General features: G+C 39.2%; 2 protein-coding genes and 1 long non-coding RNA gene across 6 annotated transcripts in view; 2 read left to right on the top strand and 1 right to left on the bottom strand.

The window, feature by feature from the left end:
* The window catches only part of sept12 (septin 12), a 68,074-nt gene extending 67,131 nt beyond the window's left edge, over positions 1 to 943 (top strand). For all 4 annotated transcript variants that reach the window (XM_046865626.1, XM_046865629.1, XM_046865628.1 and 1 more), the window contains one exon: positions 20 to 943. In XM_046865626.1, coding sequence (XP_046721582.1) covers positions 20 to 179 — 160 coding nt within the window. In that variant the 3' untranslated portion in view covers positions 180 to 943. The remainder of the gene's footprint in view (positions 1 to 19) is intronic.
* A 132-nt stretch (positions 944 to 1,075) lies between these two features.
* On the top strand, positions 1,076 to 24,537 carry LOC124396529. Its single transcript, XR_006927790.1, has 3 exons — positions 1,076 to 2,381; positions 8,130 to 8,214; positions 24,154 to 24,537. It is a non-coding gene; the product is annotated as an uncharacterized LOC124396529 (long non-coding RNA).
* On the bottom strand, positions 6,735 to 23,972 carry fbxl16 (F-box and leucine-rich repeat protein 16). The gene is given in 7 exon segments (XM_046865630.1): positions 6,735 to 7,287; positions 7,699 to 7,762; positions 10,393 to 10,477; positions 11,846 to 12,175; positions 12,177 to 12,352; positions 14,412 to 15,003; positions 23,891 to 23,972. Coding segments are annotated over 6 exon segments (1,389 nt in total). The 5' UTR covers positions 14,997 to 15,003; positions 23,891 to 23,972; the 3' UTR covers positions 6,735 to 7,138.
* Positions 24,538 to 25,015: the final 478 nt, after the last annotated feature.

The raw sequence follows: 25,015 nt of genomic DNA, 5'->3' as shown, positions 1-25,015 counted from the left end.
TTGTTTTAATCCTCCGCAGGTCGCACCTTCAAGACCTGAAGGATGTCACTCATTATATCCACTACGAGACGTACCGAGTGCGACGGCTGAACGAGAACAACGCCAGCGGCCTCGTCCTCTCAGAGTTACCTCTGGAGAACGGTGCAGCGGAGAAGAACGATGCCGAGAGCCAGCTTTAAACACACACACACACACACACACTTCGATTCTGCGTTTATGTGTGTGTCAGTGGGATGATGCCAAGATGATCGCCAGAACATTTCTCTTCCAGATGTGAAGACATAAAAGACTTTTTATGCATTTAAACGTCATATATGAGTCTATTTTTTAAAGAGGATTCTATATTATGGGGTCGGGTTTTGGGGGGAAATTAAAAGGAAAAAAAAAAAACCTGGGACAGAAAATGATGGGAGGAAGTACAAGAGAAGTGAAAAGCAAGTCAGCAAAGAGAGAAACAAGTCTTTCTTCATGTTGAGCGATTTTTTGTTTTGTTTTGTTTTTTTGAAAGAAAAGTAAAAAAGTTCGACAAACTATTTTTGTTACTGCATTCGCTTTAGAAAAAAGTGTCTTTTTTTTCTTACAAAGAGGCTGGAATGGAAAAGGAAAGCATCACCAAACGTTTTGAGCTGTTCAGTGTTTATGTATGTCACAACACATTGAATTTTCCAGGTTTTTAATGACAAAAGAACAAAAATTGAAGCGAGATCATCACATATCCGCCGATGGTACACGTTTTTTTTTATACTCACTCTCCGAATTGTGATTTTTTTTACTACATGAAAGCTACTGTACATACCCATGATGTGTTTTACAAACTCTTTGTTTTTCTTTAGTAAAAATAATAATAATTCCATGTTTACTAACAGCTCTGTCATGTCTTCATTACAAATATTAATATTCATGTTAAACACCATTGATGTATGATTAAATGATTGTCACGGTTGATTTTGTGTTTTATTTGATTTGACTGGGGTTTTTTTCAGTAAAAGATGTGTAAGATAGTGTTTGTGTGTGTGTGTGTGTGTGTGTGTGTGTGTGTGTGTGTGTGTGTGTGTGAATTAACCACACAGAAACGTCGTTCCTTTTGTACAACCTTTACTAAAACGGTGCAGGCTGGAACCAAACCATTTTGGAAAGAAAAAGGAAAAAAAAACAACAAAAAAGACAACACATGTTTGACAAGGCACTGCAGCCATGAGAAATGTCCCATTTTTTCTTTCACTAAAGCCTTATTTACAAGAAAATAATAATAATAATAAACAAAAGCTTGATGTTGATAAGTGAGATGTTGGAGAGCTGGGCCGTGTGAGGCACGCTATCTGAGCGTTCCCGCCGTGAACAGAAACGTGTCCCTGTGCGAACGCTATCGTAACTAATTATGTCGAATTTTTACGTACGCGAGGTTTGAAGTGGGAGCAAGAGCACATCCGGTGTTAGTTTTCAAATGGAGGACTTCCATCATCCTTGGAAGCTTAAGGGATTAAATGTACAGCGCCTGTCAGGTTGCTGATCGATAGAACAGATTCATGCATCAGGAGCTTTTCTAGAAACTGAACGATCCAAGTCCAAACACCAGACTTTCACTAGCTAGTGTGTTTACTATACGATTGATCCTGGTTTCAGTTTTTTGAAGGGGTCCCAAACTGTAAAAACAAATTACTCGAGCCTATAAACTGTTCTTTTCATTTCCTGACTCAGCTAATGTCCCAAACAACTACTCCTGCTTGCTGTTATGTCAACTTTAGGATTCATTGTCATTTTCTTCCAGGACACGCCCACATTTCATTAGCAAGAATTTCAGAATTCTGATGTTGGTATTTCGATTTGGAAATTTGGGGGTTTTTTTGGTACTTGTCGTACTGGTTGTATTTTTTTCTGATAGCAGCTAATCATCAAAGCCTAAAAAGCTTTTTTAATTTCCTTACCTAGCTAGAGTGCTGGACATTGCTTAATTTCCATATCTTTAAATTTTGATATACAAGTCATTAATTTGTTTATTCTGCGTATCAGTAACTTCTAACGCCATATAGTATAAATTCAGCTCAAGGTCAGATTCCAGTGTTCACATTAGCAAATGGTGGAAAAAGACCTCAAATGGCTGTTTGGCAATAAAGCAATTTTTACACACATTAGTGTGTTCATTTATAGCAATTTATGTTTATCTCGGGTTTTTCCTACTAACTATAAAGACTGGCTACACTAAAAAATTAAAAAATTAAATCTAAACAGGCCACGCCCACAAAGGAAATAGACTGAAGTAGGTTTTTGCTTGCTAGTGTAAACACAGGCTCATGTTAGGTAGCTGTGTCTTCCCATAATGCACTGTTTTAACACTGAGAACTGGCATCGAGGTGCATGTTGGCTTGTGGAGTCAAACCAAGGTAAAGTTAGCTCAATGCAGATACTTTTTACCTACATTTGTTTATCACAATTAGCAATGTGTAAAATATGTGTGTGTAATATAGGTTAAGATAAAAAAACTAATTAAAGTCTGCATGTAATATAGTGGCCTGTCAAAAGTTTGGAAACACCAAGTCTTTATTGAGTTTTTTAAAGAGACACGTGCATGTTCCTTTTGTTCCGATGCAAAAAACTCAGGTCATGGAACAGTATGAAGATTTGCTTTGACCAAAACAAATCTATAAATGTTCAGATGTTCTTTATCTTCATTGAAAAATCCTTCCTCAGCATTACAAACAGCTTTACACACTCTCGCCATCCGGACACTTCGTTTCTCCAAACATTCAGTTGAAAAACTTTGCTGTGCCTCTTGTTAAAAAAGTGCCAAAGGTGTTCTTCACATGTTCATCCTAAAGCAGTTTAAAAGGATTTAGGTGCGCTGACTGTGCGGGTCGTTCCACGATAGATAACACATTTAGGTTTGGAAATCAGTTCCAATAAGCCGCAGTCCAGACGGAATTGCATGGTGATGAAGTTTGGATTGGGAGCCATGTTGGTTCAGAATTCCTTTCACTTTCCAGAATTAGTCTCCACTCTCCAAGTTTCTCCCTGCTCCGAAACAACCCCAAACCAATAAGCTTCCACCTTTGGAGCGTTTGTGACTGTGGGGGTGAGGGAGACTGATCACATCTTCACTCCTGTTCTGCGTCTTACATGAGTTCTTCTGTTAGAGACCAAAATGGGTTTTCACAGAACTTTCTTCCACTCATTGACTGTCTAATTCTTGTGTGTGTGTGTGTGTGTGTGTGTGTGTGTGTGTGTGTGTGTGTGTGTGTGTGTGTGTGTTTCCAAACATCTGACAGGCTCTGTGTAATTATTCAGAATACTTGTGTTTGCTTTAAAAAACAGCTTGAAGGTCATTAACGTCATCTAAAAAGTGTTTTAAATCTTTTTTTTTTTCATCAGACCTTGCTTTAATCAGACCTTGCTTTAATCAGACCTTGCTTTAATCAGACCTTGCTAATCGTGATACCGGTTACAAATGTCCCAAATTTCATCCTCAGATCAGGTCAGGATTCTGAGAGGAGTCACGATGAAAACGATTTTCGAATCATTTTACTGTTGATTGTGGTTCACGTTTGTATTGTGGTCTTGTTCGAAGGACACGCCCACATGTCATATGTAGAATTTCAGATTTAGTTGTTTATTAATTAGAAAATTGATGAGCGTTTAGACTTTTTCCATTCGAACTCCACTGGATGTGATAATTAGCCAGATTTTTTTGTTGGGTTACGCTTTGAAGCTTAAAAATCTGAGGGAATGTAGGAAATATATTTGAGTGTGTTTTGCTTGTAACTCGCTTATACACAGCACACTTAACATCTTTGTTTTGAAACACAACACACACCTGCTGCTACGCTAGCACACAGCCTGTTTTTAGCATGTCGTTCAATACTGCATGTAGCAGGACTAGCTTCCATTCATCGCTTCAAGACTTTTTTTTTTTTTCTTTGCATATCAAGCCCACAAACATTTATTGGTCAAATCTCAGTCCTCTGTTATGTACAGATCAGGGTCAAAGAAGAAACATTCGTAGTAAAGGTTCTGCTAAACACCATCATTCCAAACTCTCGCTCCAGAAAAACAGTTTGGTTCGCCGTAAAAACTACTTTTTTTTTTTTTTTTTTTTTTTTTTTTAACAAGTAATGCATTTCCATAATTCTTTATATAATTTTCCTCAGTGATATATTCATAAGTATCTCTGTATTTTTATTGGATGGAGGGATAGCATAATGGAAGAACTTCTGCAGAACTTCTGTTCTCGTCTATACAGAGAGCTGGTGGAGGTGTAAATACTGCAACATGGTAATAAATAAAATAAAATCCATGCTTTATCATTGTTTCAGAGAAGGACATTTCAGGACGTCCGTGTTTTTCGGAACTCTGTTCCGTTCCCCCCTTCTTTTCGTCCACCAGGGGGTCGGCGTGAGCGCCTCACCATAAACACAATTTCTTACAAAATTAAATAAAATAAATAAAACAAATTCAACCCTGCCGTTTAGAAGCAGCTCTTCATGTTCCCTGCTCTTTTGTCTTTGATTGTATTTAAACACATCACGCAAATGAACGAACAAACCAAACAACAATCTTGTAGATGAGCTTCACCCCGGTAAATAAATAAATAAATAAATAAATAAATAAATAAATAAATATCAGGTCGATAAATGAACAGTAATGTACATAAATAACTTTGAATCAGGCCTATAGAATATTTTATGGCTCGTTTGACCTTTTGACCTTCGCCTTTTATGACACTGTGACAAAAGTTTGAAAGGTTGTTCAGAGAGAGCAAATTACGACCTTCAGCGCCTGAAGCTTCAGGGTCACATTGTGTGTGTTTTTCTTTTTTTTCATTTGTAATAAGCGTAACATTTTGCGCAGTAAAAATAATAACGCTGCAGCGTCGTGCAGCTCACAGCTCCGTAACTTCCTGCTCGCAAAAAATAAACAAATCCACGGCGAAGATTGTGACAGATTTGATACAATAAATCTTATTATAAAATAAAGAAAAAAAAAAAAAAGATCGTAAAAAGGAGCAAGAGAGCAAGTGAGAGAAGACAGAGAGAAAAATGAGCACAGAGAAAAGGGAGGAGCCGATAAACAGGTAGGAATAAAGAGGAAAAAACTTACACCCAAAAAGAGTTAGAGAGAAAGGATGAACAATGAGGGAAGGGAAGGAAGGATGAAGGAAGAGAAAACTAAAATGATGAAAAAAAAAACTTGAAAAAGTTATAATGGGGGTTATTTTATATATATAATCATATAAATTATATAAATCTAAAGTAGAAAGAACAAAGCAAAAAAAAAAAACAACAACAAATGAACAGAAAGAGGAAAAAGAAGGAACCTTACGTTCAGCCAGTACAGTGAGCTCATGTATGCTGTCTGTTCAGAGACACAGAAAAATAATAAAAGAAGAAAGGGAGAAAAGAAATTCAGCAAGTAATCATACATTAAAGAAGAAAGAAAAAGAAAGAAAGAAAGAAAGAAAGAAAGAAAGAAAGAAAGAAGAAAGAAAGAAAGAAAGAAAGAAAGAAAGAAAGAAAGAAGAAAAATGAGGGCAAGAGGGCAAAAGAAAGAAAGAATGAACAAAGAAAAGAAAGGAAGAAAGAAAGAAAAGATGAGGGCAAGAGGGCAAAATAAAGTAAGGAAGGAAGGGAGGAAGGAAGGAAATAAAATAAAATAAAAAGAAATAAATAAAAAAGAGAAATAAAGAAAGAAGAAAAAATGAGGGCAGGAGGGCAAAAGAAAGAAAGAATGAAAGAAGAAGAAAGAAAGAAAGAAAGAAGAAAGAAAGAAAGAAAGAAGGAAAGAAAGAAAGAAAGAAAAGATGAGGGCGAGAGGGCAAAAGGAAGGAAGGAATGAAAGAAAGAAAACTCTGCTCTCGTACCTTTAATTTACATTTTATATGTAACGCTGTTGTTATCTACAGTAACATTACAGACAATTTATTCGCACAGGATGTCGTCATGGCGACGCGGAACAGCGTCTGAAAGCCAAGCTGGGGAGGGGGTACAAATGTTTTCACTGTGTGTGTGTGTGTGTGTGTGTGTTCAGTATCTGTACCTGGTGATGGCCTGAGAGAGGCACAGGCTCAGTGTAAACCGTCGGAGTGAAAAAATGAGCGTTTGAAAGCAGGCCTGTGGTTATTGAGAGTTATTATAAATATCTACAGTTTCCACGTTGTACATTTGAGTAAATATTTCATTTTGCGCTGGAAAAAAGAAAGACAAAAACCCCCAAGTCTAAATAGAAAGCTGCACCATGCATCGTGTCCGTGTCTGTCTGGGTTTCTACAGTAGCAGCTGCAGCGCGGAAAGTGTTTCGTGTTAGCAGAAAGCCTGCGTCACTGAGATCGACACAGAACGTCTGAGAAACGGCCAAACTCGATGGAACGTCTGAAGAAAAAAAACAACAACAAAAACAAACAGCAGAACAAAACAATGAAAAATCCTTCACCCAATCCGGATCGGTTGCTCGTTTTATTCCCGCCGATCTTTTCGCGGTAAATCCTCGTCCACATCTCGTTACGGAAAAAAATATATTTCTAAAGGAACACAAGGAAGTTTGAAGCGTACGGGAGAAAGGAAGCGTGCAGCGCTGACGCTAGGCCGAAAACCAAATCTACGCAGCTGTTTTCACAGCTGGCTAATAAGGACAATATTTTAGTTTTCTTCAATAAACAGACTGTAAATATAGCAATGAGGGAAAACATCAGGTTCGCGTTCTTCCTTTTTTCCCCCTCCGTCTGGAGTTCACGGAGCGAGCTGCGATCGTGTTTGTGTTTATTTATTTATTACATTTTTTTTTGCTCCAAGACAAAATATTGAATGGCAAGATGAAACCATTTCGCTCAACGGGTCACATGTGATGGTTGTGATAGAAGCTTGACGCCTCTCCCTGTCGCTCACTCGCTTTCGTGTCACTTTCGCACATGGAACGAATACGTCGGAAATACATCCGGAATATTCCGACCAGCTTCCCGTGTGTTTTTATATTTTTTTTCTTTTCCTCTTGCGCTGCCTCATCTTCGACTCCGCCTTTGCCTTTTCCGTCGAGTCCCCTCATGGGTTACAAGATGAGTTTGGGGGTTTAGTCATCAGTCTGGTTCGTTCGTCTGTAGGAGGAAGGTTTTGTGTTGTTTGATGATGAGGAGGGTGCAGGCTCTTCGGCGGCTCTACTCGATCACCATGCAGCGCGGCAGGTGCTGGGAGTAGTACTTAAAGAGCTCGGCCGTGGCTCCGGGGCAGTTGGTCAGCTCGAGTTCCTCCAGATCCTGCAACTGGATCAAGCCTGAGAGGCCTGTGGTGGTCAGCAGGGGGCAGCCTGGTGCAGGGAACCACACAAACACACCCGTACACACACACACACACACACACACACACACACACACACTTCCAGTCAGAAGCGCTATAAATTTTACTCCTGAAAAAATCTAACTATCCTGCTTTTAATGTTTAATTCTGTCATTAAGGACTAATTAAAGAACAAGAAAAAGAGAAGGTTTAGAGGAAGTAAAAAGAAAGGAGTGAACGAGAGAAACAAGAAAATCGAGTAAGAAAGAAAGAAAGAAAGAAAGAAAGAAATGCAAGAAAAGCTAGAAAGGCTAGAAACAGGTAAACAATGAGTGGGGAAAAAAATAGTATACGAGAAGAAAAAAGAAAGAAGGTGAGAGAATCAGGAGGTAAAATATTTGTAAAGAAAGAAAGCTTGGTAAATGTAAAGCAGTGAACATACCTGCTAGAGAGAGAAGACGAAGACTTCTCATACCAAACAAGTGCTGCAAGCCAAAGTCCTGCACCTACACACACACACACACACACAGTTATAATCCATTGTATGGATATCGCTTGTCCATGTCTCCATTAGAGATTTTTTGAGCATTTCATTATATAATTTTCTTTCTTTTTAACCCCACTGGTCCAAACACCTTCTGAAAACATGTAGTATATTCGTTTATTTTCTTGAAAAGTCCTCTAATAAACCTGCTCTCCGTTGTTTGGTTTATGTCATGTTTATACTTTCATGCCGCCATGTGCTATTGTTTTGCTCCCAGTTCCGTCTCCTCCCTCAGGCTCCGCCCCTGCCTTGTTATTGGATGATTACTCTACAGTCTTCGGCTGTTCTGTGCATTGCGTTCTAAACAATAGTTATCCTGTGTTTTTCAGCCTTCCAGATAATTAGAGATCACCAGACGATCTCCAGACTGTCAGCAGACGATCACCAGATGCTCAACAAATGCAGGCTATGAAGGTATGCACACCGTACAAACAATTAATGTTTTCCGCACAAAGACGTTATTGTCCACGGGCGGCTTTTGTTTTTTTGTTTTTTGTACTTTGCGGTTTTATGTACCATCGCCGATTTTCCCAAGATTATTACTGGCGTAACTTTCTGATTCCATGCTGGAGGGTGTTTAAGGCTCTAATTTACTCTTTGACCCCAGTATTACCAAGCTGCCACTCTTGGGCCCTTGAGCAAGGCACTTATCCCAGGGGCTTCAGGGGCACTGCATCATGCCTGACCCTGCACTCTGCCTCCAGTTCCTAACTGGCTTGGATATGCAAAGAAGGAATTTCACTGTGCTGTAATGTACATGTGACAAGTAAATCTGTCTGTCTGTCTGTCTGTCTGTCTGTCTGTCTGTCTACCTATTAAATACTACACTGTAAGAACATTTAATTCCCAAACTGTAAGAATTACAAAATCCTACAGGCTGGCAGAATGGCAGGCATGAGCCATCAGTCACTCACATAAAAGAGAAAGGACGATACAGTCAAATATTATCTAGAATATACATTTATTTTCTTCTCTAAAAAGGCTAGTGAAAGATATTTTGGTGGATTTTTCATCACTAGCCGAATAGTAAGGAAACCCGGAGTACTGGAATAAAAATCGGCGTCTTCTCATCCTCCCTTTTTTGCACCAGTGCGACGGCTAAACAGTGATTACAACAATACATGCAAACTGTTCTCCACTTTTACCACCTCCACTCAATCCTCTTCCATCTTCACCACCCACAGCCCTGGCTGCATTCTTTGAAGCTAAAGTGGTGGGCATTAGCAGCAGACAGTTCTTCTCGCCACATCATACACCCACCCAGCCTCTTTTTCACTTCTTCAGCACATGTGAAGACCTGAGGTCATGGCCTGCGAAAGCTAAATCCACCAGTGAATGGTTTCACACCTAAAACCAAGCTCAATGTTCACCCTAAAATGCCCCGGAGTCTGAAGATGTGGGTGTATGATACCCTGAGAGAATCCCATCCCATCACAGGAGATACTGTTTTCTCATAATACCACCAGTATTCCAAAAATATGGTCCAGATGAACTAACATCATGAATATGTTACTTTAACTACGTGATGAATGCAGGTAGTAGCTCTCACACTTGTTTCTGGTTCCCTGGGGTTGTATTTATAGCTGTTCTTAATAACAATTACAAAAACAGTTACCAGGATGCAGTGCTGAACAGATACGTTGATATTCACGTGGGTAAAGTTCCTTGTATTCAGAGCCGGGTTCTGCACCGTCTGAATTTTCTATATATTCAATTGCAAATCACTTGTATGTAGTGAGGTAACCATTTGCTGTACATTTATCCACTTATATATTATATGCTGTGCACATATTTATCTGCACTTGCATAATTGCGACTATTTGCACTTCTGGTAGATGCTAAACTGCATTTTGTTGCTGTGTTTCTGTACAACAATAGTGGACAGTAAAAAAGTAAATGTAATTTGTTAGTGTACTTAAGTAGATTTTTCGTTTATCTGTAATTTACTGAAGTATTTCCATTTTTAGACTTTTTTCTTCACTACATTTTATAGTCAAATATTTGACTTTTAACTACATTTTCAGAAATCAGCCGTTCCTTTTGATTTATTTGTGGATAAAAACGTAACCGGTCAAGCACGCAGCGAGTCACCAATCAGCGTCGAGCTCACGCTCGGTTATGAACTCGTTCTGATCGTCGCTCGGTGTATCTACTGATCACCAACATACAGTTCAGCATCAGTTCAACATCAAGCAGAACATTTAGAGAGGAATAAATGATGAAGAAACTCCAGACTCGAACTCACCACAACACACGTGACCTTGTTTACATGATTGAAATTGAAATAGAAATCAATCAGTGTTTGAGTCATTTAATATCATTCTATTAATAGATCAGTGTGCTGAGAGTCACATTCGAGTCTTTTCACATAAACTGAGGTGAAAAGGAACATTATAGTTGTAATAAATCATAGCATTTTGGATACTTAAGTACATTTCTAGTATCTATCTATCTATCTATCTGTCTGTCTGTCTGTCTGTCTGTCTGTCTGTCTGTCTATCTATCTATCTCAATTTCTAGACTGGTCAGACATAAATCCCACACAGAAGTTCTCTTTAATAGCAGGGTTAAGTCAGTTCAGAAGGTAATTACCTGACAGCACCAGCGTAAATAGAGACTGCGAAGCGATGACATGGTCGAGAGGTACCCGAGGCCCGTGTCTGTGATCCTCACACACCTACAGACAAACAGCACACAGTTACTTCACTCAGGTCGGATTCACTTGATATTGTCCACTAAGCCCATTTTTTCCCCCCCATACACACATCTAAAACTCTAAAAACGCGCCCCAAGCACCAATTATCTGTCTATATTATCAATACGTTGTCTGTGGAATATCAACAACGTGAATTATTGATTATGTGAAGTCTAGTCTTTGATATATCAAGTGCCTCAAGTAGATCTCCAGTCGCTTGCAATGCAATATGCATGAAAGGAGTGGGTCGTAAATATCACTCAGAAATATAGCGTTGTGCGTGTTGTTCCGAAGGCTTACAGTTCTGCCAGGATTAATAAAGTCTTTCCTGATTTTGGACCGAACAAAATGAGATTAAACAGAATCGATTAGCCATCCGAATATGTGTAATGTGTTTTACACCAATAGTCAGAATGTGCAATGTCAATACGGTGCACGTAAAAGAGAAGATTTTCTGGTTTTTATTCAAGTTTTTTAAATTTTTCTTTAAACTAAAGTCAAATTTTTTTTAATCACAAAAAAGTTCTGAATCTTTTTGACTTTCATGATCAACTCGATTTTCAAACTAGCAAGTTGCTGGTACAGCTGCTGTGGAGTGTTCTTTATACAAGGGGCGTCAAACCTGGACTATTTCTATTTACAGGTATAAAAATGGATGCTAGCATGGTACAACACTCAGTAGTAAGTGGCTAGTGTGTCCTATTACTGATAGGCGCACATGTAACAGGCCAGGCCAGAGACTGTTAATCAAGATGGCAGACAAGAGTGTTAGTTTTTCCAGGTGTTAATTAAACACTAGGAAAAGTGTGTAAATGTAGCAGGTGAGTATGTTGGAAAATACGTGCAGTTTCACTCCTTAAAATTTGTTTATAAACTAGTCCAAGTTTGACTTGAACGTCCCTCGTTGTTCATTTTTGAAGCGCGCTAGCTATATGTTTCTCCTAATGCTATTTAGTTAGATGAAAATGAAATATCACTCAATCATTTCAAGAATTGGTTCTTTTGTCATTGTAAATCATGGACTACCTGTGTATAATATTGTACCATATTGTGTAAACTGTACAGTCTATATGTATGTGGCACGTGGCGAGCGCTGGTTCACGGGCGTAATTCTGTCGTATCGCTATCGTTGTAAGATGTTGAACCATCGTAACTTTGGGACCATCTGTATATATAAATTATATTTCAAACTAGCTGCAAGTATGAACTAATCATACATGCTGCAGGATTGGTCTGAGGAGTCACTCAAATAACTGGTTTGTTGAAGTCAACAAAAAAACCTCAATTATCATGCTACTGTGTTGAACATTGAAAAATGAGCAATGCTAGTCTGGATGTTCGCTAACATACCGGTCAAGAACAAGCTCCTCGAGTTTGTGCAGATCACAAGCAATGTACTCGAGGGCAGCGTCTGTAATGCGCGGGCACCAGGAAAGATCGAGGCTTCGCAGCTTGCGCAGGTTCTCGGCCACAAGCTCAACGCCGTCATCCGTGATCTTCGAGCAGCCCGAGAGGCTGAGCGCGGTCAGGTTGGGCAAGCTGTGCACCATGTTCACCACGCCATGGTTGGTGATCTCCCAGCAGGAGTGCAGACGCAGTGTACGCGTAGTGCAGCCCTGCTTGGCTGTGAAGTAGGCCATCGCCGTGTCGGTCACGTGGTACGCCTGAAGGCTTAGCTCACAGGTTGGGCAGGAGCTGCGAAATGGCTGCCACGGCATCGTCGGCCACGTTGATGCAGTCGCTGACGCTCAGAGACGTGAGCCGAGCGTTTAGGCTCGACCACAGGCCCGCCTCGGTGAAGTCATTGCAGCCTGAAAGCTCTAGGTGGAGCAGGCCCTGCATCTGCTCCAGCATCACCTGAGGAACATGGAAGGAAGTGTGAGCTTACAGTAGAACACCAGGACTGGGTTTATTGTCTTTACTAATAATATAACTCTTAATCAGACACTTAATTAATTAGATTATTTAGATTTTTTGCCAAAGGACCAGAGAAAGCAAAAAATGGTGCTGTAGCTCTGGCACTTGATGCTGTAACTATATCACAAGCTTTTCAAATGATTTGCAAATGAAGAGAGCTGGTTTACAAAATTCAAGTGCTCATCACTTTTTCTCCGTTTCCGTCATTACACGGTACTTGAAGAACTACAAGATAATGAAAGTGAATCAGATTTTGCTTAGCATTCTAATTTGCATATTTAGTCATGTAAAAATATCGCATTGACAACAAAGACAGGAGGTGGAGCTGGAGGTGGCAGATGCTGCAATTTGCGTCATTGGGAGTGACGAGGATGGACAGGATTAGAAATGAGTTGATAAGAGGGCGTGATTGAGATGGTTTGGTCATGTGCCGAAGGAGGGACCAGCGGTAGAGAGTAAAATCTAATTCGTTACTGTACTTGAGTAGCTTTTTCGTGTATCTGTATTTCACTGGAGTAGTTCCATTTGGGGAGAATTTACTTTTTCACTACATTCCAAAGCCTAATATCGTACTTTTTACTAAAATACATTGTGTGAAATCAGTCCTTTTGATTAATTTGTGGATAAAAACGTAACTGGTGAAACACACAGCGAGTCACCAATCAGGATCGAGCGCTCGCTCTGGCGCTTGGTGTATCTTCTGATCACCAACATACAGTTCAGCATCAGTTCAACATCAAGCAGAACATTTAGAGAGAAATAAATGATGCAGAAACTCCAGACTCGCACTCACAGACACTTTACTTTAACTCAACCACATGGTTTGTGTACTTCATCCACCACTGAAAGAGACATGGGGTATATGGGTAGAAGAATGTTGAGGATGGAGACACAAGGCAGGATGGCCAAGGTGACAGGCTGATATGGAGGCAACCTCTAAGGGAGCAGTCGGAAAAAAGTAAAGGAAAAGAAAAAATTATGTAAAAATATCACTGTTCCGGAAGTTTTCCAGCAACAAGAAGTTTTTATTCTCTTATATATAGCAGCATTGTCTTAATAAAAAAAAAAAATAGGCCTGTTAGCTCCTGTTCTCACTTATGATATAGCATATAATTGGGTGTTCCTTTCTCAAGACTGAAAAAAAACCCCCTCATCTTTGTGAGGACACTTTATTTGTAGCATTTAATATGACAACAATCCTAAATCCGGATATCTGTCACTTAGCAGCGGGGTTCGTCTTTAAGTGCGACATGCTGTTATATCCTAATTAAAAGCGAGCGATTCGAGAGTGATCGTCAGATAAAGCGCGATTAAGGATTAAGTCCAAGCTCCGGGTCATTTAGTTAAGCAGAACACGTCCAGGGGGGCTACAGATCGGCGGCGCGGTAGAGCGTTTGAGAGAAAAGCACTGCTGATAGCATCACTAACAACTCGAAGGGTTTCCATGACGACGCCAGGCCTCAAAATAGCAGCAGCTCCGAGGCGAGTGGGACGAGTGCAACCGTGGCTACGTGCTGTTTTTTCGAAAAAAAGAGATGCTTCTGTTTCAGCGTGTTAGAAGTCGAAGTCGGAAGTGGGAGCTCGCGTCACACCGACAAATATTTCTGAATTAAGTCAACAAAATGATGTAAATTTGTTGATGGACTTCGATTCTGTAGATATCTGACCAATCTTCCTCTAGCCTTTCTGTTGTCTCAGGTCACTTAAGTTCTCATTTGAAAGCGAGAGAGGTAACAAAATTTTATGTTTTGTAAATTGGCACGGATGCTCAATAAATAAATATATAGCAAGATTATTTCCTCTTTTATATTATTAGTGAATGATGTAATGCTACTTCACTTCTACTTCAACTGCCTGTAGCAATATTAGTACAATATGACAACTAACATTAAACCTGATTCGTTTAATTAATCAAGGCGAGATACAAAATACATACAATTTCTAAATATTGAACATAATACAAAATTGCATTTGGAATAATAAAAATGTAAGAATTTACCTCGAGACCTGCATCTGTGATTGTGGAGCGCTTCAGGCTGAGTGACTTTACTCCCTTTTTGGACAGCGGGTAGTTGTCGATAAACTCGCAGATGTCCAGGTCGGAGACGCCCACCAGGCAGAAGGAATGAAATCCGCGTAGCGAGAACGCCTGCAGACTAACAAACTCCTTCTCGCCGTTGGGCAGCACGTTATAGAGCTCCTTGGCGTGCAGCACCGGGGTCACGCCCTCCCAAAACTTGGGCTGGTACAGGACTTTACGCCATGTTTTGCACACCTGTGCCAGAGCACACTTCTCAGCTGTGGTGAAGTACCACAGCAGCCGGTTTAAGACCTTCTCGTCCAGGGCCAGCTGCCTCTCCAGCTTAGCGTACTGCCTGGCGTCAGCGGCCATTGGAAGCGGCTCTAAGTGGTACGGAAGGCTCGGGGGCACTGAGGACGCCTGACACAGACGGTTCTTGGCGGCCGGCGTGCCCTTGGTGATGCTGGCTGAGCCGAGGCCGTTGGGCTGAGGAGGGAGCTTGACCATGCCGTTCCGCGTCACACACGGAGACTTGAGCTCACTCGGAGTGGACATGTTCAGCATTCAGAGCCTGCCAGAGAACCACAATCGCATTATTAGCATTTTATCACTGTCTGTCTGTCTGTCTGTCTGTCTGTCTGTCTGTCTGTCTGTCTGTCTGTCTGTCTGTCTGTCTGTCTGTCTATCTATCTATCTATCTATCTATCTATCTATCTATCTATCTATCTATCTATCTATCTATCTATCTATCTAATCATGTAGAGCGATACAGACCCCCAGGCTGAGGTGTGAAAGTGTTGAGTCTTGTCTCCTGCACACCCACGCCATGACATCATGCGGTTATTTATCTCAGTCCACCTTAAAATCCGAGCGCAGATGTGCGTGCTCGGTGTACTGATGCCAGCAGCGGAAAATGTCAATGAAGGTTGTTTCACGTTCATCCGTTTTCCTGAATGAACCTCTCGAGAGGCTTTCACCACGACACAGACGCAGAAAACAGACGCGCATGACATTCAGCAGCTTTCGTCGACACGATCTAAACACAGCTCTGTGAGCACCTGCACGCTAACACACAAACACTACAGCATCTGCATCACACACACACACACACACACACACACACACACACACAAAACCGTACTGCTTATGCAAGACACACTGGCAGTGCACGATGGGAAATCTAAAGCTTAGCACCATGACTGCTTATGCACTAGGAAACAAAGTGGATGGAAAATCCCAGGTTAACAATGGGACGCAATATTACATTCGTTTATTAGATACGTTTGATATTCCTGTGCCATTTCTTCTACAGGGGTGGAGCAAAGATCAACATGTCTCTTTTGTTAATTAGCTTTTTGTTTTACATGCTAGGTTTTATATACATTATTATTTAATCCACAATTATTTCGCCTAGTGGTCAAAAATGGGACTGCAGTTTTTGCATTCTGCTGTAATAGAGGTCCATTGGGGCGGGAGTAAAGATGCCCCTATCTAACACTTTATATTGGATATTAAGCAAGGGCTTGTTCATGATGTGCAGAACAGATTTATTGCAAAGATCGACAGAAAAATCGACAGAAATGCATGCTCACCACAGTGAACTTTTTCAAATAATAATAATAAAAATAAATCCCAGTTTACAATATATCAATCTGCTAGACTGTATGCTCAATTGATGGTGTGGTGTTGCTTCTTTTTCTATTACATGGCTATGAACAAGTCGAACCTAAGCCAGTGGTGCTGTCTGGGTGAAAGACTCAATAATAAAGAGCAACATATAGAGGCTTGAGATTGATGTGGAAAAGGAAGTGAGATCTCTGGCTGCAAAGCATAATAGCAATTGAATATGTAAATTTTTAGGTCGGGTTCCTCACAGAGCAAGCATTCAGGCTCTTGAAAAATCCTGAGAAAGCAATGATGCCAGATAGTTAGAGTAGAAATACCAGAAAATTAGCTTCAAAATGAGATTACTAGATGAACTCTATTTTTAGTAGCTAAACTAAACCAACTAAACAGACTTTTTCACCAAGTAGCTAGCATCTCGCACAAATGACAAGCTCTATTATAAGTATTTACATTGCAACAAGAAATGTATCTACTTAATTAAAAAAAAATGTTAATATAGATTAACGTATGTTCGTTAATGTTAGCTAGCTGCAAAAGCAACCAAATAAGCTACATTTTACATAAACATCAAACTAGCCAGAGTATTGGAATCTGTTCTTATATAGTATTTGTATATATGCTGTTTTTTTTCAATTCGAAATATTTGGCTTAAAGCACACGTTTTCTGTGTTTGCTCAATGATGAGTTGAACTGAATACATAAATTGTGTTTTTTCAAATACCTTACACTTTTATTTATTCTAACTTCGACTGTTGGTGATTGTAGCTACTCCGTACACGCGACATCAAAAGTCTATAAAGTCTTAAGCCTCTTGTGTAAATTAATTCCTATTCAACATTAATATGAATCAACTTAAAAAGAAAATCCATTATGACTTTATTCATTTTAACTACAATCTCTACAATTCCAAGATGCATTAATATAGGAAGTTAGCTGCTCCTCTATTTGTTTAATGACTGAAGACCTCGTAGTTCCACCTTCTTGCTTTCTATTGGCTCTTGATGCAGAGGTATGCAAATTCCCAAGTCATCAAGGTTAAACATAAAGTTAGCAAGTAAGTGGAACTCGGGGTTAAAATAATTCTGAGGGTTTTTGTTGCCAGCGATTGCAAAAATCATGGTCTATCTGAACCCTAAATTTTGGCACCCCTAATGTTAATGTTAGTGTCATTTCAAAAAATCCTTAAAAAAATCACCCACCTGCACTGAAACTAAAAGATCCGAGTGGAAACCACAAAACTTTCTTTTAAAAACAGATGTCACGTCTACCAATAAATCAGCAATTGGTCTGCACTCCCTGTACCCATAAGTTCGCAAAGAAGTGAGCCATGGCGGCTTGCCAGCGTCGTATCCATATGTCATGCTTACTGACATTCATTCTGGACTTTTTTTTTTCTTTTTCAATGGAGACACCTGTACTGATTTGCTACATCAAAGCGAGAAACACAATAATAGCATCAAAATCAGGGTTTGTTCAATGCAGCGGCTGTTTTCATGAAAGGGGATGTAAATGAAAAGGTCGGCTGTGCTCTCGAGATGAACTCGTCCTGCTTTTTCACAGGTGTGTATCAGATCCGTCTGATTTATACCAGACCCGACTGATCAGCAGCTGGGACAGAAGTGCAGCTAGTGCGTTAGAATATCGTTGCCATTCGAGCAATAATGTAAAAAAAAAAACAACTAAACAGTGGGGAAAAACATATACAAGTAGTTCCCAAGTTACGATGGAGATATGTTATGATGACCTGATCAGAAGTTGAAAATATCGTAAATTGAGACATGACGCCTTCCCAGGAGTCGTGTTAATAATTTAACAAATTACAGTACATAATGTAGCAAAACAGTACTGTAATGTATAAACTATACAGTTTTGTCCTAATGTAACACTCAACTTTCATATCATACTTCATTTTTTTATTTAAATGCCTCACTCTTGTTTTACTTCGTACTGTAAATTCAAGCTAAGATGCTGCTGAAATTTATTTACAGCTGCAAAATGCTACTAAAAACAATTTTTGTTTCCAATTCTACGGTGTTTTTCTAAAGTTTACACACACCTATTAGGTCATTTGTCGTTTTTGCGAGACACATGCATGTTTCTTTTTATTTATATGCAACAAAATAAAGGCAAAAAAAACCAAAGAAACACAAGAACTGGACAGTGAATGAGTGGATGAAAGTTCTGTCGAGTCTAAATAGGACATTTTTCTCTAACAGAAGAACTTGTGTAAGACCGAGTGTCCGTATGGCGAGAGTGTGTAAAGCTGTTTTTTCATGCTGAAGGAAAGATTTTTCAATGAAAATAAAGTGAAACATCTGGACATTTACAGGTTTGTTTGGTCAAAGTAAATCTTTATACCGTTTCATTAACGACTTTGTTGCATAGAAACAAAAGCAACATGCACGTGTCTCTCAAAAACTAATATTTTAACGAATTGCTATATTATATTTAGTGTGAATTTTATAAATGTTTTTGTTTTTTAATCCTATTTATAAATACTTAATGATAATCCCAGTACTAAGCCATTTACAATAACTAGAATCATATTTCTTCGAATGAAAGCGAGCAAACAGGAGTAGATCCTGACAAAATGTATGGAAGACTGTAAATGCGAAGGGCAGGACTGGCATCCAGATGTTGCATCCTCACTTCCTGAGGCTCTTAAATAGCTGGAAGTGTTTACAGGAGTATAAATTAGGACAACATGTGCCTGCTGGTGTTTTTTTCCAAATAAAACTGGGCCTCGCATATGTACATGAGGCATGCCATGCTGTGAGGTGCTCGGATGTTGCGGTAGTCGTTTAGTGGTTAGCATGGTGCTAAAGTGCACAGCGGTGAAACTGAAGACGGATGTAGATGGAAAGTGTGAGGGGGAAGTGTGCTGGGTTTAGATGGAGGGAATAGTAATGGAGATTGTGATGAAGTAATGGGAATGTTCTTACAACCTTTAAGCTATATTAAGCAATGAAAAAAGAGTAAAAAAAAGAGATATTTAAAAGAAAAAGCACATTTATTTAAAGGAAAAGAAATGTGAGGATATCTGAACCAAAGAGATAATCAATGATGAGGAGAAATTAAGTAAATAAAAACAAATGTAAAAATTTAAGAGTAGGAAAATTAAGAAGAGGCAAAAAAAAGAAAGAACTGTTGTTTTGCCAGTGTAGTAAAGAAATGAAGGAAGGAAGGAAGGAAGGAAGGATGGAAGGAGTGGGGGAGGAAGGAAGGAAGGAAGGAAGGAGGAAGGGAGGGAGGGAGGGAGAGAGGGAGGGAGGAAGGACGGATGGATGGATTGATGGATGAATGGATATGCCGCAAATGTATAATTAAAGCATCAGCAGGTGTGTGTGTGTGTGTGTGTGTGTGTGTGTGTGTGTGTGTGTGTGTGTAAAACTACATGTACAGATGTGTGTGTAAACAATGTGGCAATGTGACCAGGATTAAAAATCACCTCATTGTGTAAAGTATACAAAAGGGAGTCATGTGACCATCACAGCGGTGTGCTTTCTCATCACTCTTGTTTAGTGGCATGCAAACGCTTCGGCCAAAATGTTTCTGGAATGCAAATGTGCCATGTGATGTAATACATTATCCTTCTGCTTTATTCAGGGCTGTCTAAATGCAAATTCATTATAACAGCACTAATTTTATTAACGCTCAATTAACGCAGCGCGCATTTCAGTTTGATCAAAACTTTAACACAACACACATTTATTCACCATGTCCTTTCTTTACTCAGATATTTACAAAAATAATAATCACTTAACATTTGTTTGACTCATGCACCAAGTCTCGATCCGCCATGACGCACTCATCCGGAAATGAACCCTCTGGGGTCGACAAACACGCGACGTGATTTGTGGCATATTTTTCTCATAACGCCGAAACAAACTTAAATGAGCGTCTTTTTTGATTGTACAGATAAAAGCAATACATCACTGCTGAATCTTTTATTTGCATACACTCATAATAACAACAAAAACGCTGTGTAGTAAAATGAGGAAAACAGACAGGGGGCGCTCTCTGCCGTTTCTCTTCACAGACACACAACTAAAACAACCTGAAGTTCTCAGTGAATATTTGCCTCACAGACATAAGAAATATATGAATAGAAAGCACTTTTAAATTAAAAAAAATTTATCAAATGAATATTTTAAAGGTTCCTGATGAATTACGTAATTTAAAACACTAGCATTACTTTAAAACATTTACAAGAATGTTTTGTCTTCATGCTCTATATTGAGTTCAATTTTACTAATAATAAACATACATTTGCATAAAGCATTAATATTTATCATGTATATGTTAATTAGAGGTTTAAAAACTTGAAAAATATTAATTTGAGGTACATTTAGAACAGATAAATATGTGCGATTAATTAAATAACAATAATAATAATTTAATAATTTAATCCCTTGACAGCCCTAGTTTCGTTTTTATTTTAATTTTAAAAGCTGCACCCTAAACACGTTAACGATTATTCCTACTACACCTACAAATGGCGATTTTCTTACTAGATCTTTCATTTCTGACCATAAGATTTGGCGTGTTTTTTTTGAACATCCCGTATCACATTGAGTCCCTGTTTGCTGTTCGAATAATCTCCACTCTTCTGTGAAGATGTTCCATTAGATTTTGTGAAGATTTTGTGCTCCTTCAGCCACAAGTAATGAAAGGTGCAGTCAGCGTTCCAATTCATCCCAAAGATGTTTAATAGGACTGGAGCTCTGTAGCATGAGATCTTCCACTTCATCCAATGTAAAGCGTATCTTCACACAGCTGGATTTGTGCACATTGTTAGGAACAGGTTCAGGTCTCGTAGTTGAAGTGCAAGGAAAATATAATGCTCCTGAATCCTAAGACATTCTATACAAATGTATACCTCCAACTTTGTTTCAGGACGAAGACCATATGGCTGAAAAAAGTGAGGTGTCCCAATATTTTTGTCCATATTGCGTATGGGAAATTTAAATTCTACAATCGTGTGCCTCCAACTTTATGGTAACAGTTTGGAAAAGAACTGCAGAAAGACTGTTCAGAGAAATGAAGCGCAACGTTGACGTCACATTTCAGTCGTATCAGAACAAATACCTGTTTTTACCATATTAGCTTGTGGGAAAAACAGTTCTGTTGATCAGTGAGCCAACATGGTGTCTAGAGCAACAGATGGGGTTCAGTCTGTAATTGTACACCTCCGACAAGGCTTACATGAGAGTTGGTTGTAATGAATTAACCATTGAGACAACAACAAAACAAAGCAAGCGCATCTGACGTTCTTTTAGTCATTCATCCAAAAGGTGTTCAATAGTGCTGGAGCTCTATAGCAGGAGATCTTCCACTCCAAACCATGTGGAACGGATCTTCATGGAGCTGGATTTGTGCACAAGGGTTTAATCTCATGCTGGAACAGGTTTGGATCTCCTAGTTGAAGTGAAGGGAACGTTTCATAAATGTTACCGCATCCATCCTGTACAAACGTGTGCCTTCGGGTTGGTGGGAACATTTTGTGGATGAATCCCATACTTTTTGTCCTTATAGTGTATATTTTTGATGTACACTTGTATTTGTTTTAAATGGTGAAATTAAATTATTTTTTTTTAATTATTTTTCTTCTGTCTGAAAACCTTCCGCGTCCACAAAATTACTTTTAAGCGTTTCCAAAAACTCGTTCATCCAAACTGAAATGTCTAAAAAACATTCACGTCCCCGTACTGTGCATGAGCAAAACATAAGACCTGCATCATTTCCGCCTGACGTTTATTCACTTTCCAGCTCTGTGAAATGTCACAATGATTAAAAAAACGTCATCATTTTCGAAAGCCTCCATTTTCACAGCCCACACTGTGATGCAAAAACGCCATTTTCAAGTTTATCCATTTTGGAAAGCGTTTTTTTTTAAAAGCAAAATTTTTTTCCATCGATTGAAAACTCTCGGTGTGGACCGAAGGCCAAAACAGAAAGAAAAAGATGCGTTTTTAAAACGAAAACTTATTAGTGTGGATTGAACAAACTCGTGAATTTGCAGGATCTTGACTTTTGCGTCGATGGAAAAAGAAATCGCAAGAGTGTGTTAGGTGATTAGTATAAATAACCCAAAATAGTGTCATCATTATAAATGAGCAATAGTGCTGTCATCTGTCTCCTCAATTGTTTTAGCACTGGATGTTGCCAAATAATATATATACATGTAATCATAACCATAAAGGATCGATTGCACTCATGTTCCTAAAAGAACAAATCGTTAAGTTCACCATAAACCAGCAAAACTATTCGGTGCCAGCAAAAAGTGTTTCATATCAAAATGCACACGTATAAAAAACCTAATACACATAATGACAGTTATATATATTATATAAAAAGAATTGATCATTGTTGCCAAATGTAAGCAAGCAGGAAGAAAATTAAACGCTTTTTAACAATAACACGCTGCTATAATTCAAGTATAAACATCATCTCAAAAACCAACATAGCACAAAGGCCTTAATTAATCATTTCTTATAAAAACTTTGCTGCACAAAAACACACATACATGCAACCTGGGAATGACCAGAACAAGAAATGTTTCCATTTGTTGACACTGTTATGTTTTTTTTTTTTTATCCACTTGCTCAAAGCTAATGTGTGTTCTGGTTCAGCATTCAGCACAAAATCACAACACAACAGCGTTTACACAAGGAAGAAACTCCGAACAAAAAGTTATACGGAGCCCTCCAGGCCACCAGGTGTCGGTGTATACAAATAATTTATCTATATCTGTGTTAGAGAATGACAAAAAAGCTAACAGAAGGTTCAATCTCTATTTACGACACAGTGCATTAACTAGCTAAGTTGTACGACGTAACTTTGAGTCCATTGCCACAACAAAAACTCTGGGATAAACAGGGCCAAAATGCAACTGAATCTATAATAATACATTTGGCATTGATTTTGGAGTTCTGTGCAAAAGGCCGTTATATTGTGCAGCACAGAACACGATCTAACATCCAATTATCATAGCATGCATTACAGTGGTGCTATAACCAGAGGATCACGAGTACACGATAACAAAACAACACTAAACAGTCACACTGCATCTGTTAACATGTGTAAAGTGGGTGTGGCCTAAATCTTTTACATTTTGGAACTAAATTCACACTTTATACAACGCAAACACGGTTTACATTGGCCTTCATGATCATAATGGCTAATAATGTTTCAGACAGTTCCTCAGCCTCAGCTACATCGCTCCAGCTCATCATCGATCTTAACTTTACACTCCTGCTCACAATAAACTACTTAAGTATTTTTCCCAAAATAGAAACAAACTACTAAGTGAATTTGAATCACCCAATCCCTGAGCAGGGATCGTTCACGTCTTCCTACAATCTTTGTATACAAGTTGCGTAAATATAATTACGTCCCAACGACCCAATATATACCAGTCGAAAGAAATCTTCTGTTGGCCGTTCTCACAAATGTTCTTACAACAAACAAACAAACAAAAATGGCCCATTCTTTTCTATTCCATCTGTTTCGCCCATGTTATTGATTCGTGTTCTGTTACTGTACTACCAACATAAGAAACCCTGCAAATCCAATCCTAAGAAAAGAAGAAGGAGGAACCCAATCATGGAACATCACTGCAAACATGTTGACCAAGTTCCTTCCTGTTTCTGTGTGAGCTCAAGCATGGTAATAGCGGGCGATGACGTCATAAAGAGCGTTCAGCATCCCTGTTTTTTTTCTCGATCGGTGATGCAAAATAAATAAAAAATACCCAACCAAAACCCAAATAGACAAAATGCCTGATGATGATGATGATGCGGTTCTGACTTTCTCATCTCTCGGTTCCTCACCCGAGGATCCGGTGGACCACATTAGAGATGGAGGTAGACAGGATAGAAATAAATATGAGACAGAAAAAAAGCCTCCATGCGCCCGTTTTCCATCCTTTGCGTCTCGCACGCACGTCATGCTGACACCACGTTTGTCCTTGTTGTTGTTGTTGTTATTGTTATCGTAGGTTGTTTATGCTCATTATGGTTATGGTTGATAACGCGTAATGATCTTACCTTATGATGTAATAATGTGTTTTTTTTTTTGCGCACTCGCGCTCGAGGACTAATCCATGATGGGTGGGTATGAAAGCCTTCCAGCCCGGCGCGTTCACGTCTCGCGCAACGCCGCGACGCGCGCGCACGAGGCGCGGCGAAAGAAACAAACACGCGAGGAGAGCGGCCCTGCCCCACGCCGATCGGTGATGCTGCGACGTGTCGATGTTGCCATAGAGATCGGACCTAGTCTTATTTTTTTTTTTTTTCACCAAAAAAATGAATAATTTGTAGTAGTAATAATATTATTATTAGATTGAATTATAATAATGATAATGATGATGATGATGATTATTATAATAAAAGATCACCCGAGCGCGCGCCAAAGCAAACAGAGCGGTGAGGGAGGCTAAAAATAACGGCATCTAGTGTCTGTTCATTCTCTATGCGCTCACAAAGCCTTCCTCTCTCTCTCTCTCTCTCTCTCTCTCTCTCTCTCTCTCTCTCTCTCATCCGCGTGCAAAAAACAGACCGATCCCATTTAAAGAGACACGACCGACGATATTAATAGTGCATCATCCAATAAAGTGTGATTATATATATCATTTTTGAGAGACAAATGCATGACCACACTGGAATTATTTGTATTAAACAGTAGTTTATGCTCATTCTCAAAATCCCTCCTGAGCATGAACAACAGCTGTACACACTCCGAACATCTGGATAGTTCTCCAAACGTTCAGCTTTACTGCGCCTCTTGTAAAAAGTTGTTCTTCATCAGTTGCAGATTTCTTTTTTGGTTCGACGCAGTCTAGACGGAATTGCATGGTGTGATGGTGAAGTATGGAATGGTGCTTCATGTTGATTCAGGATTCCTTTCACTTTACGGAATAAGTCTCCAATCCTCCCTGCTCCAAAACAACCCCACAC

This window comes from Silurus meridionalis, chromosome 14 (assembly GCF_014805685.1).
Source record: "Silurus meridionalis isolate SWU-2019-XX chromosome 14, ASM1480568v1, whole genome shotgun sequence".
NCBI classification, from domain to species: domain Eukaryota; kingdom Metazoa; phylum Chordata; class Actinopteri; order Siluriformes; family Siluridae; genus Silurus; species Silurus meridionalis.
Note: the sequence above shows the minus strand (reverse complement) of the source record. Positions and strands in the feature narration are given on the sequence as shown.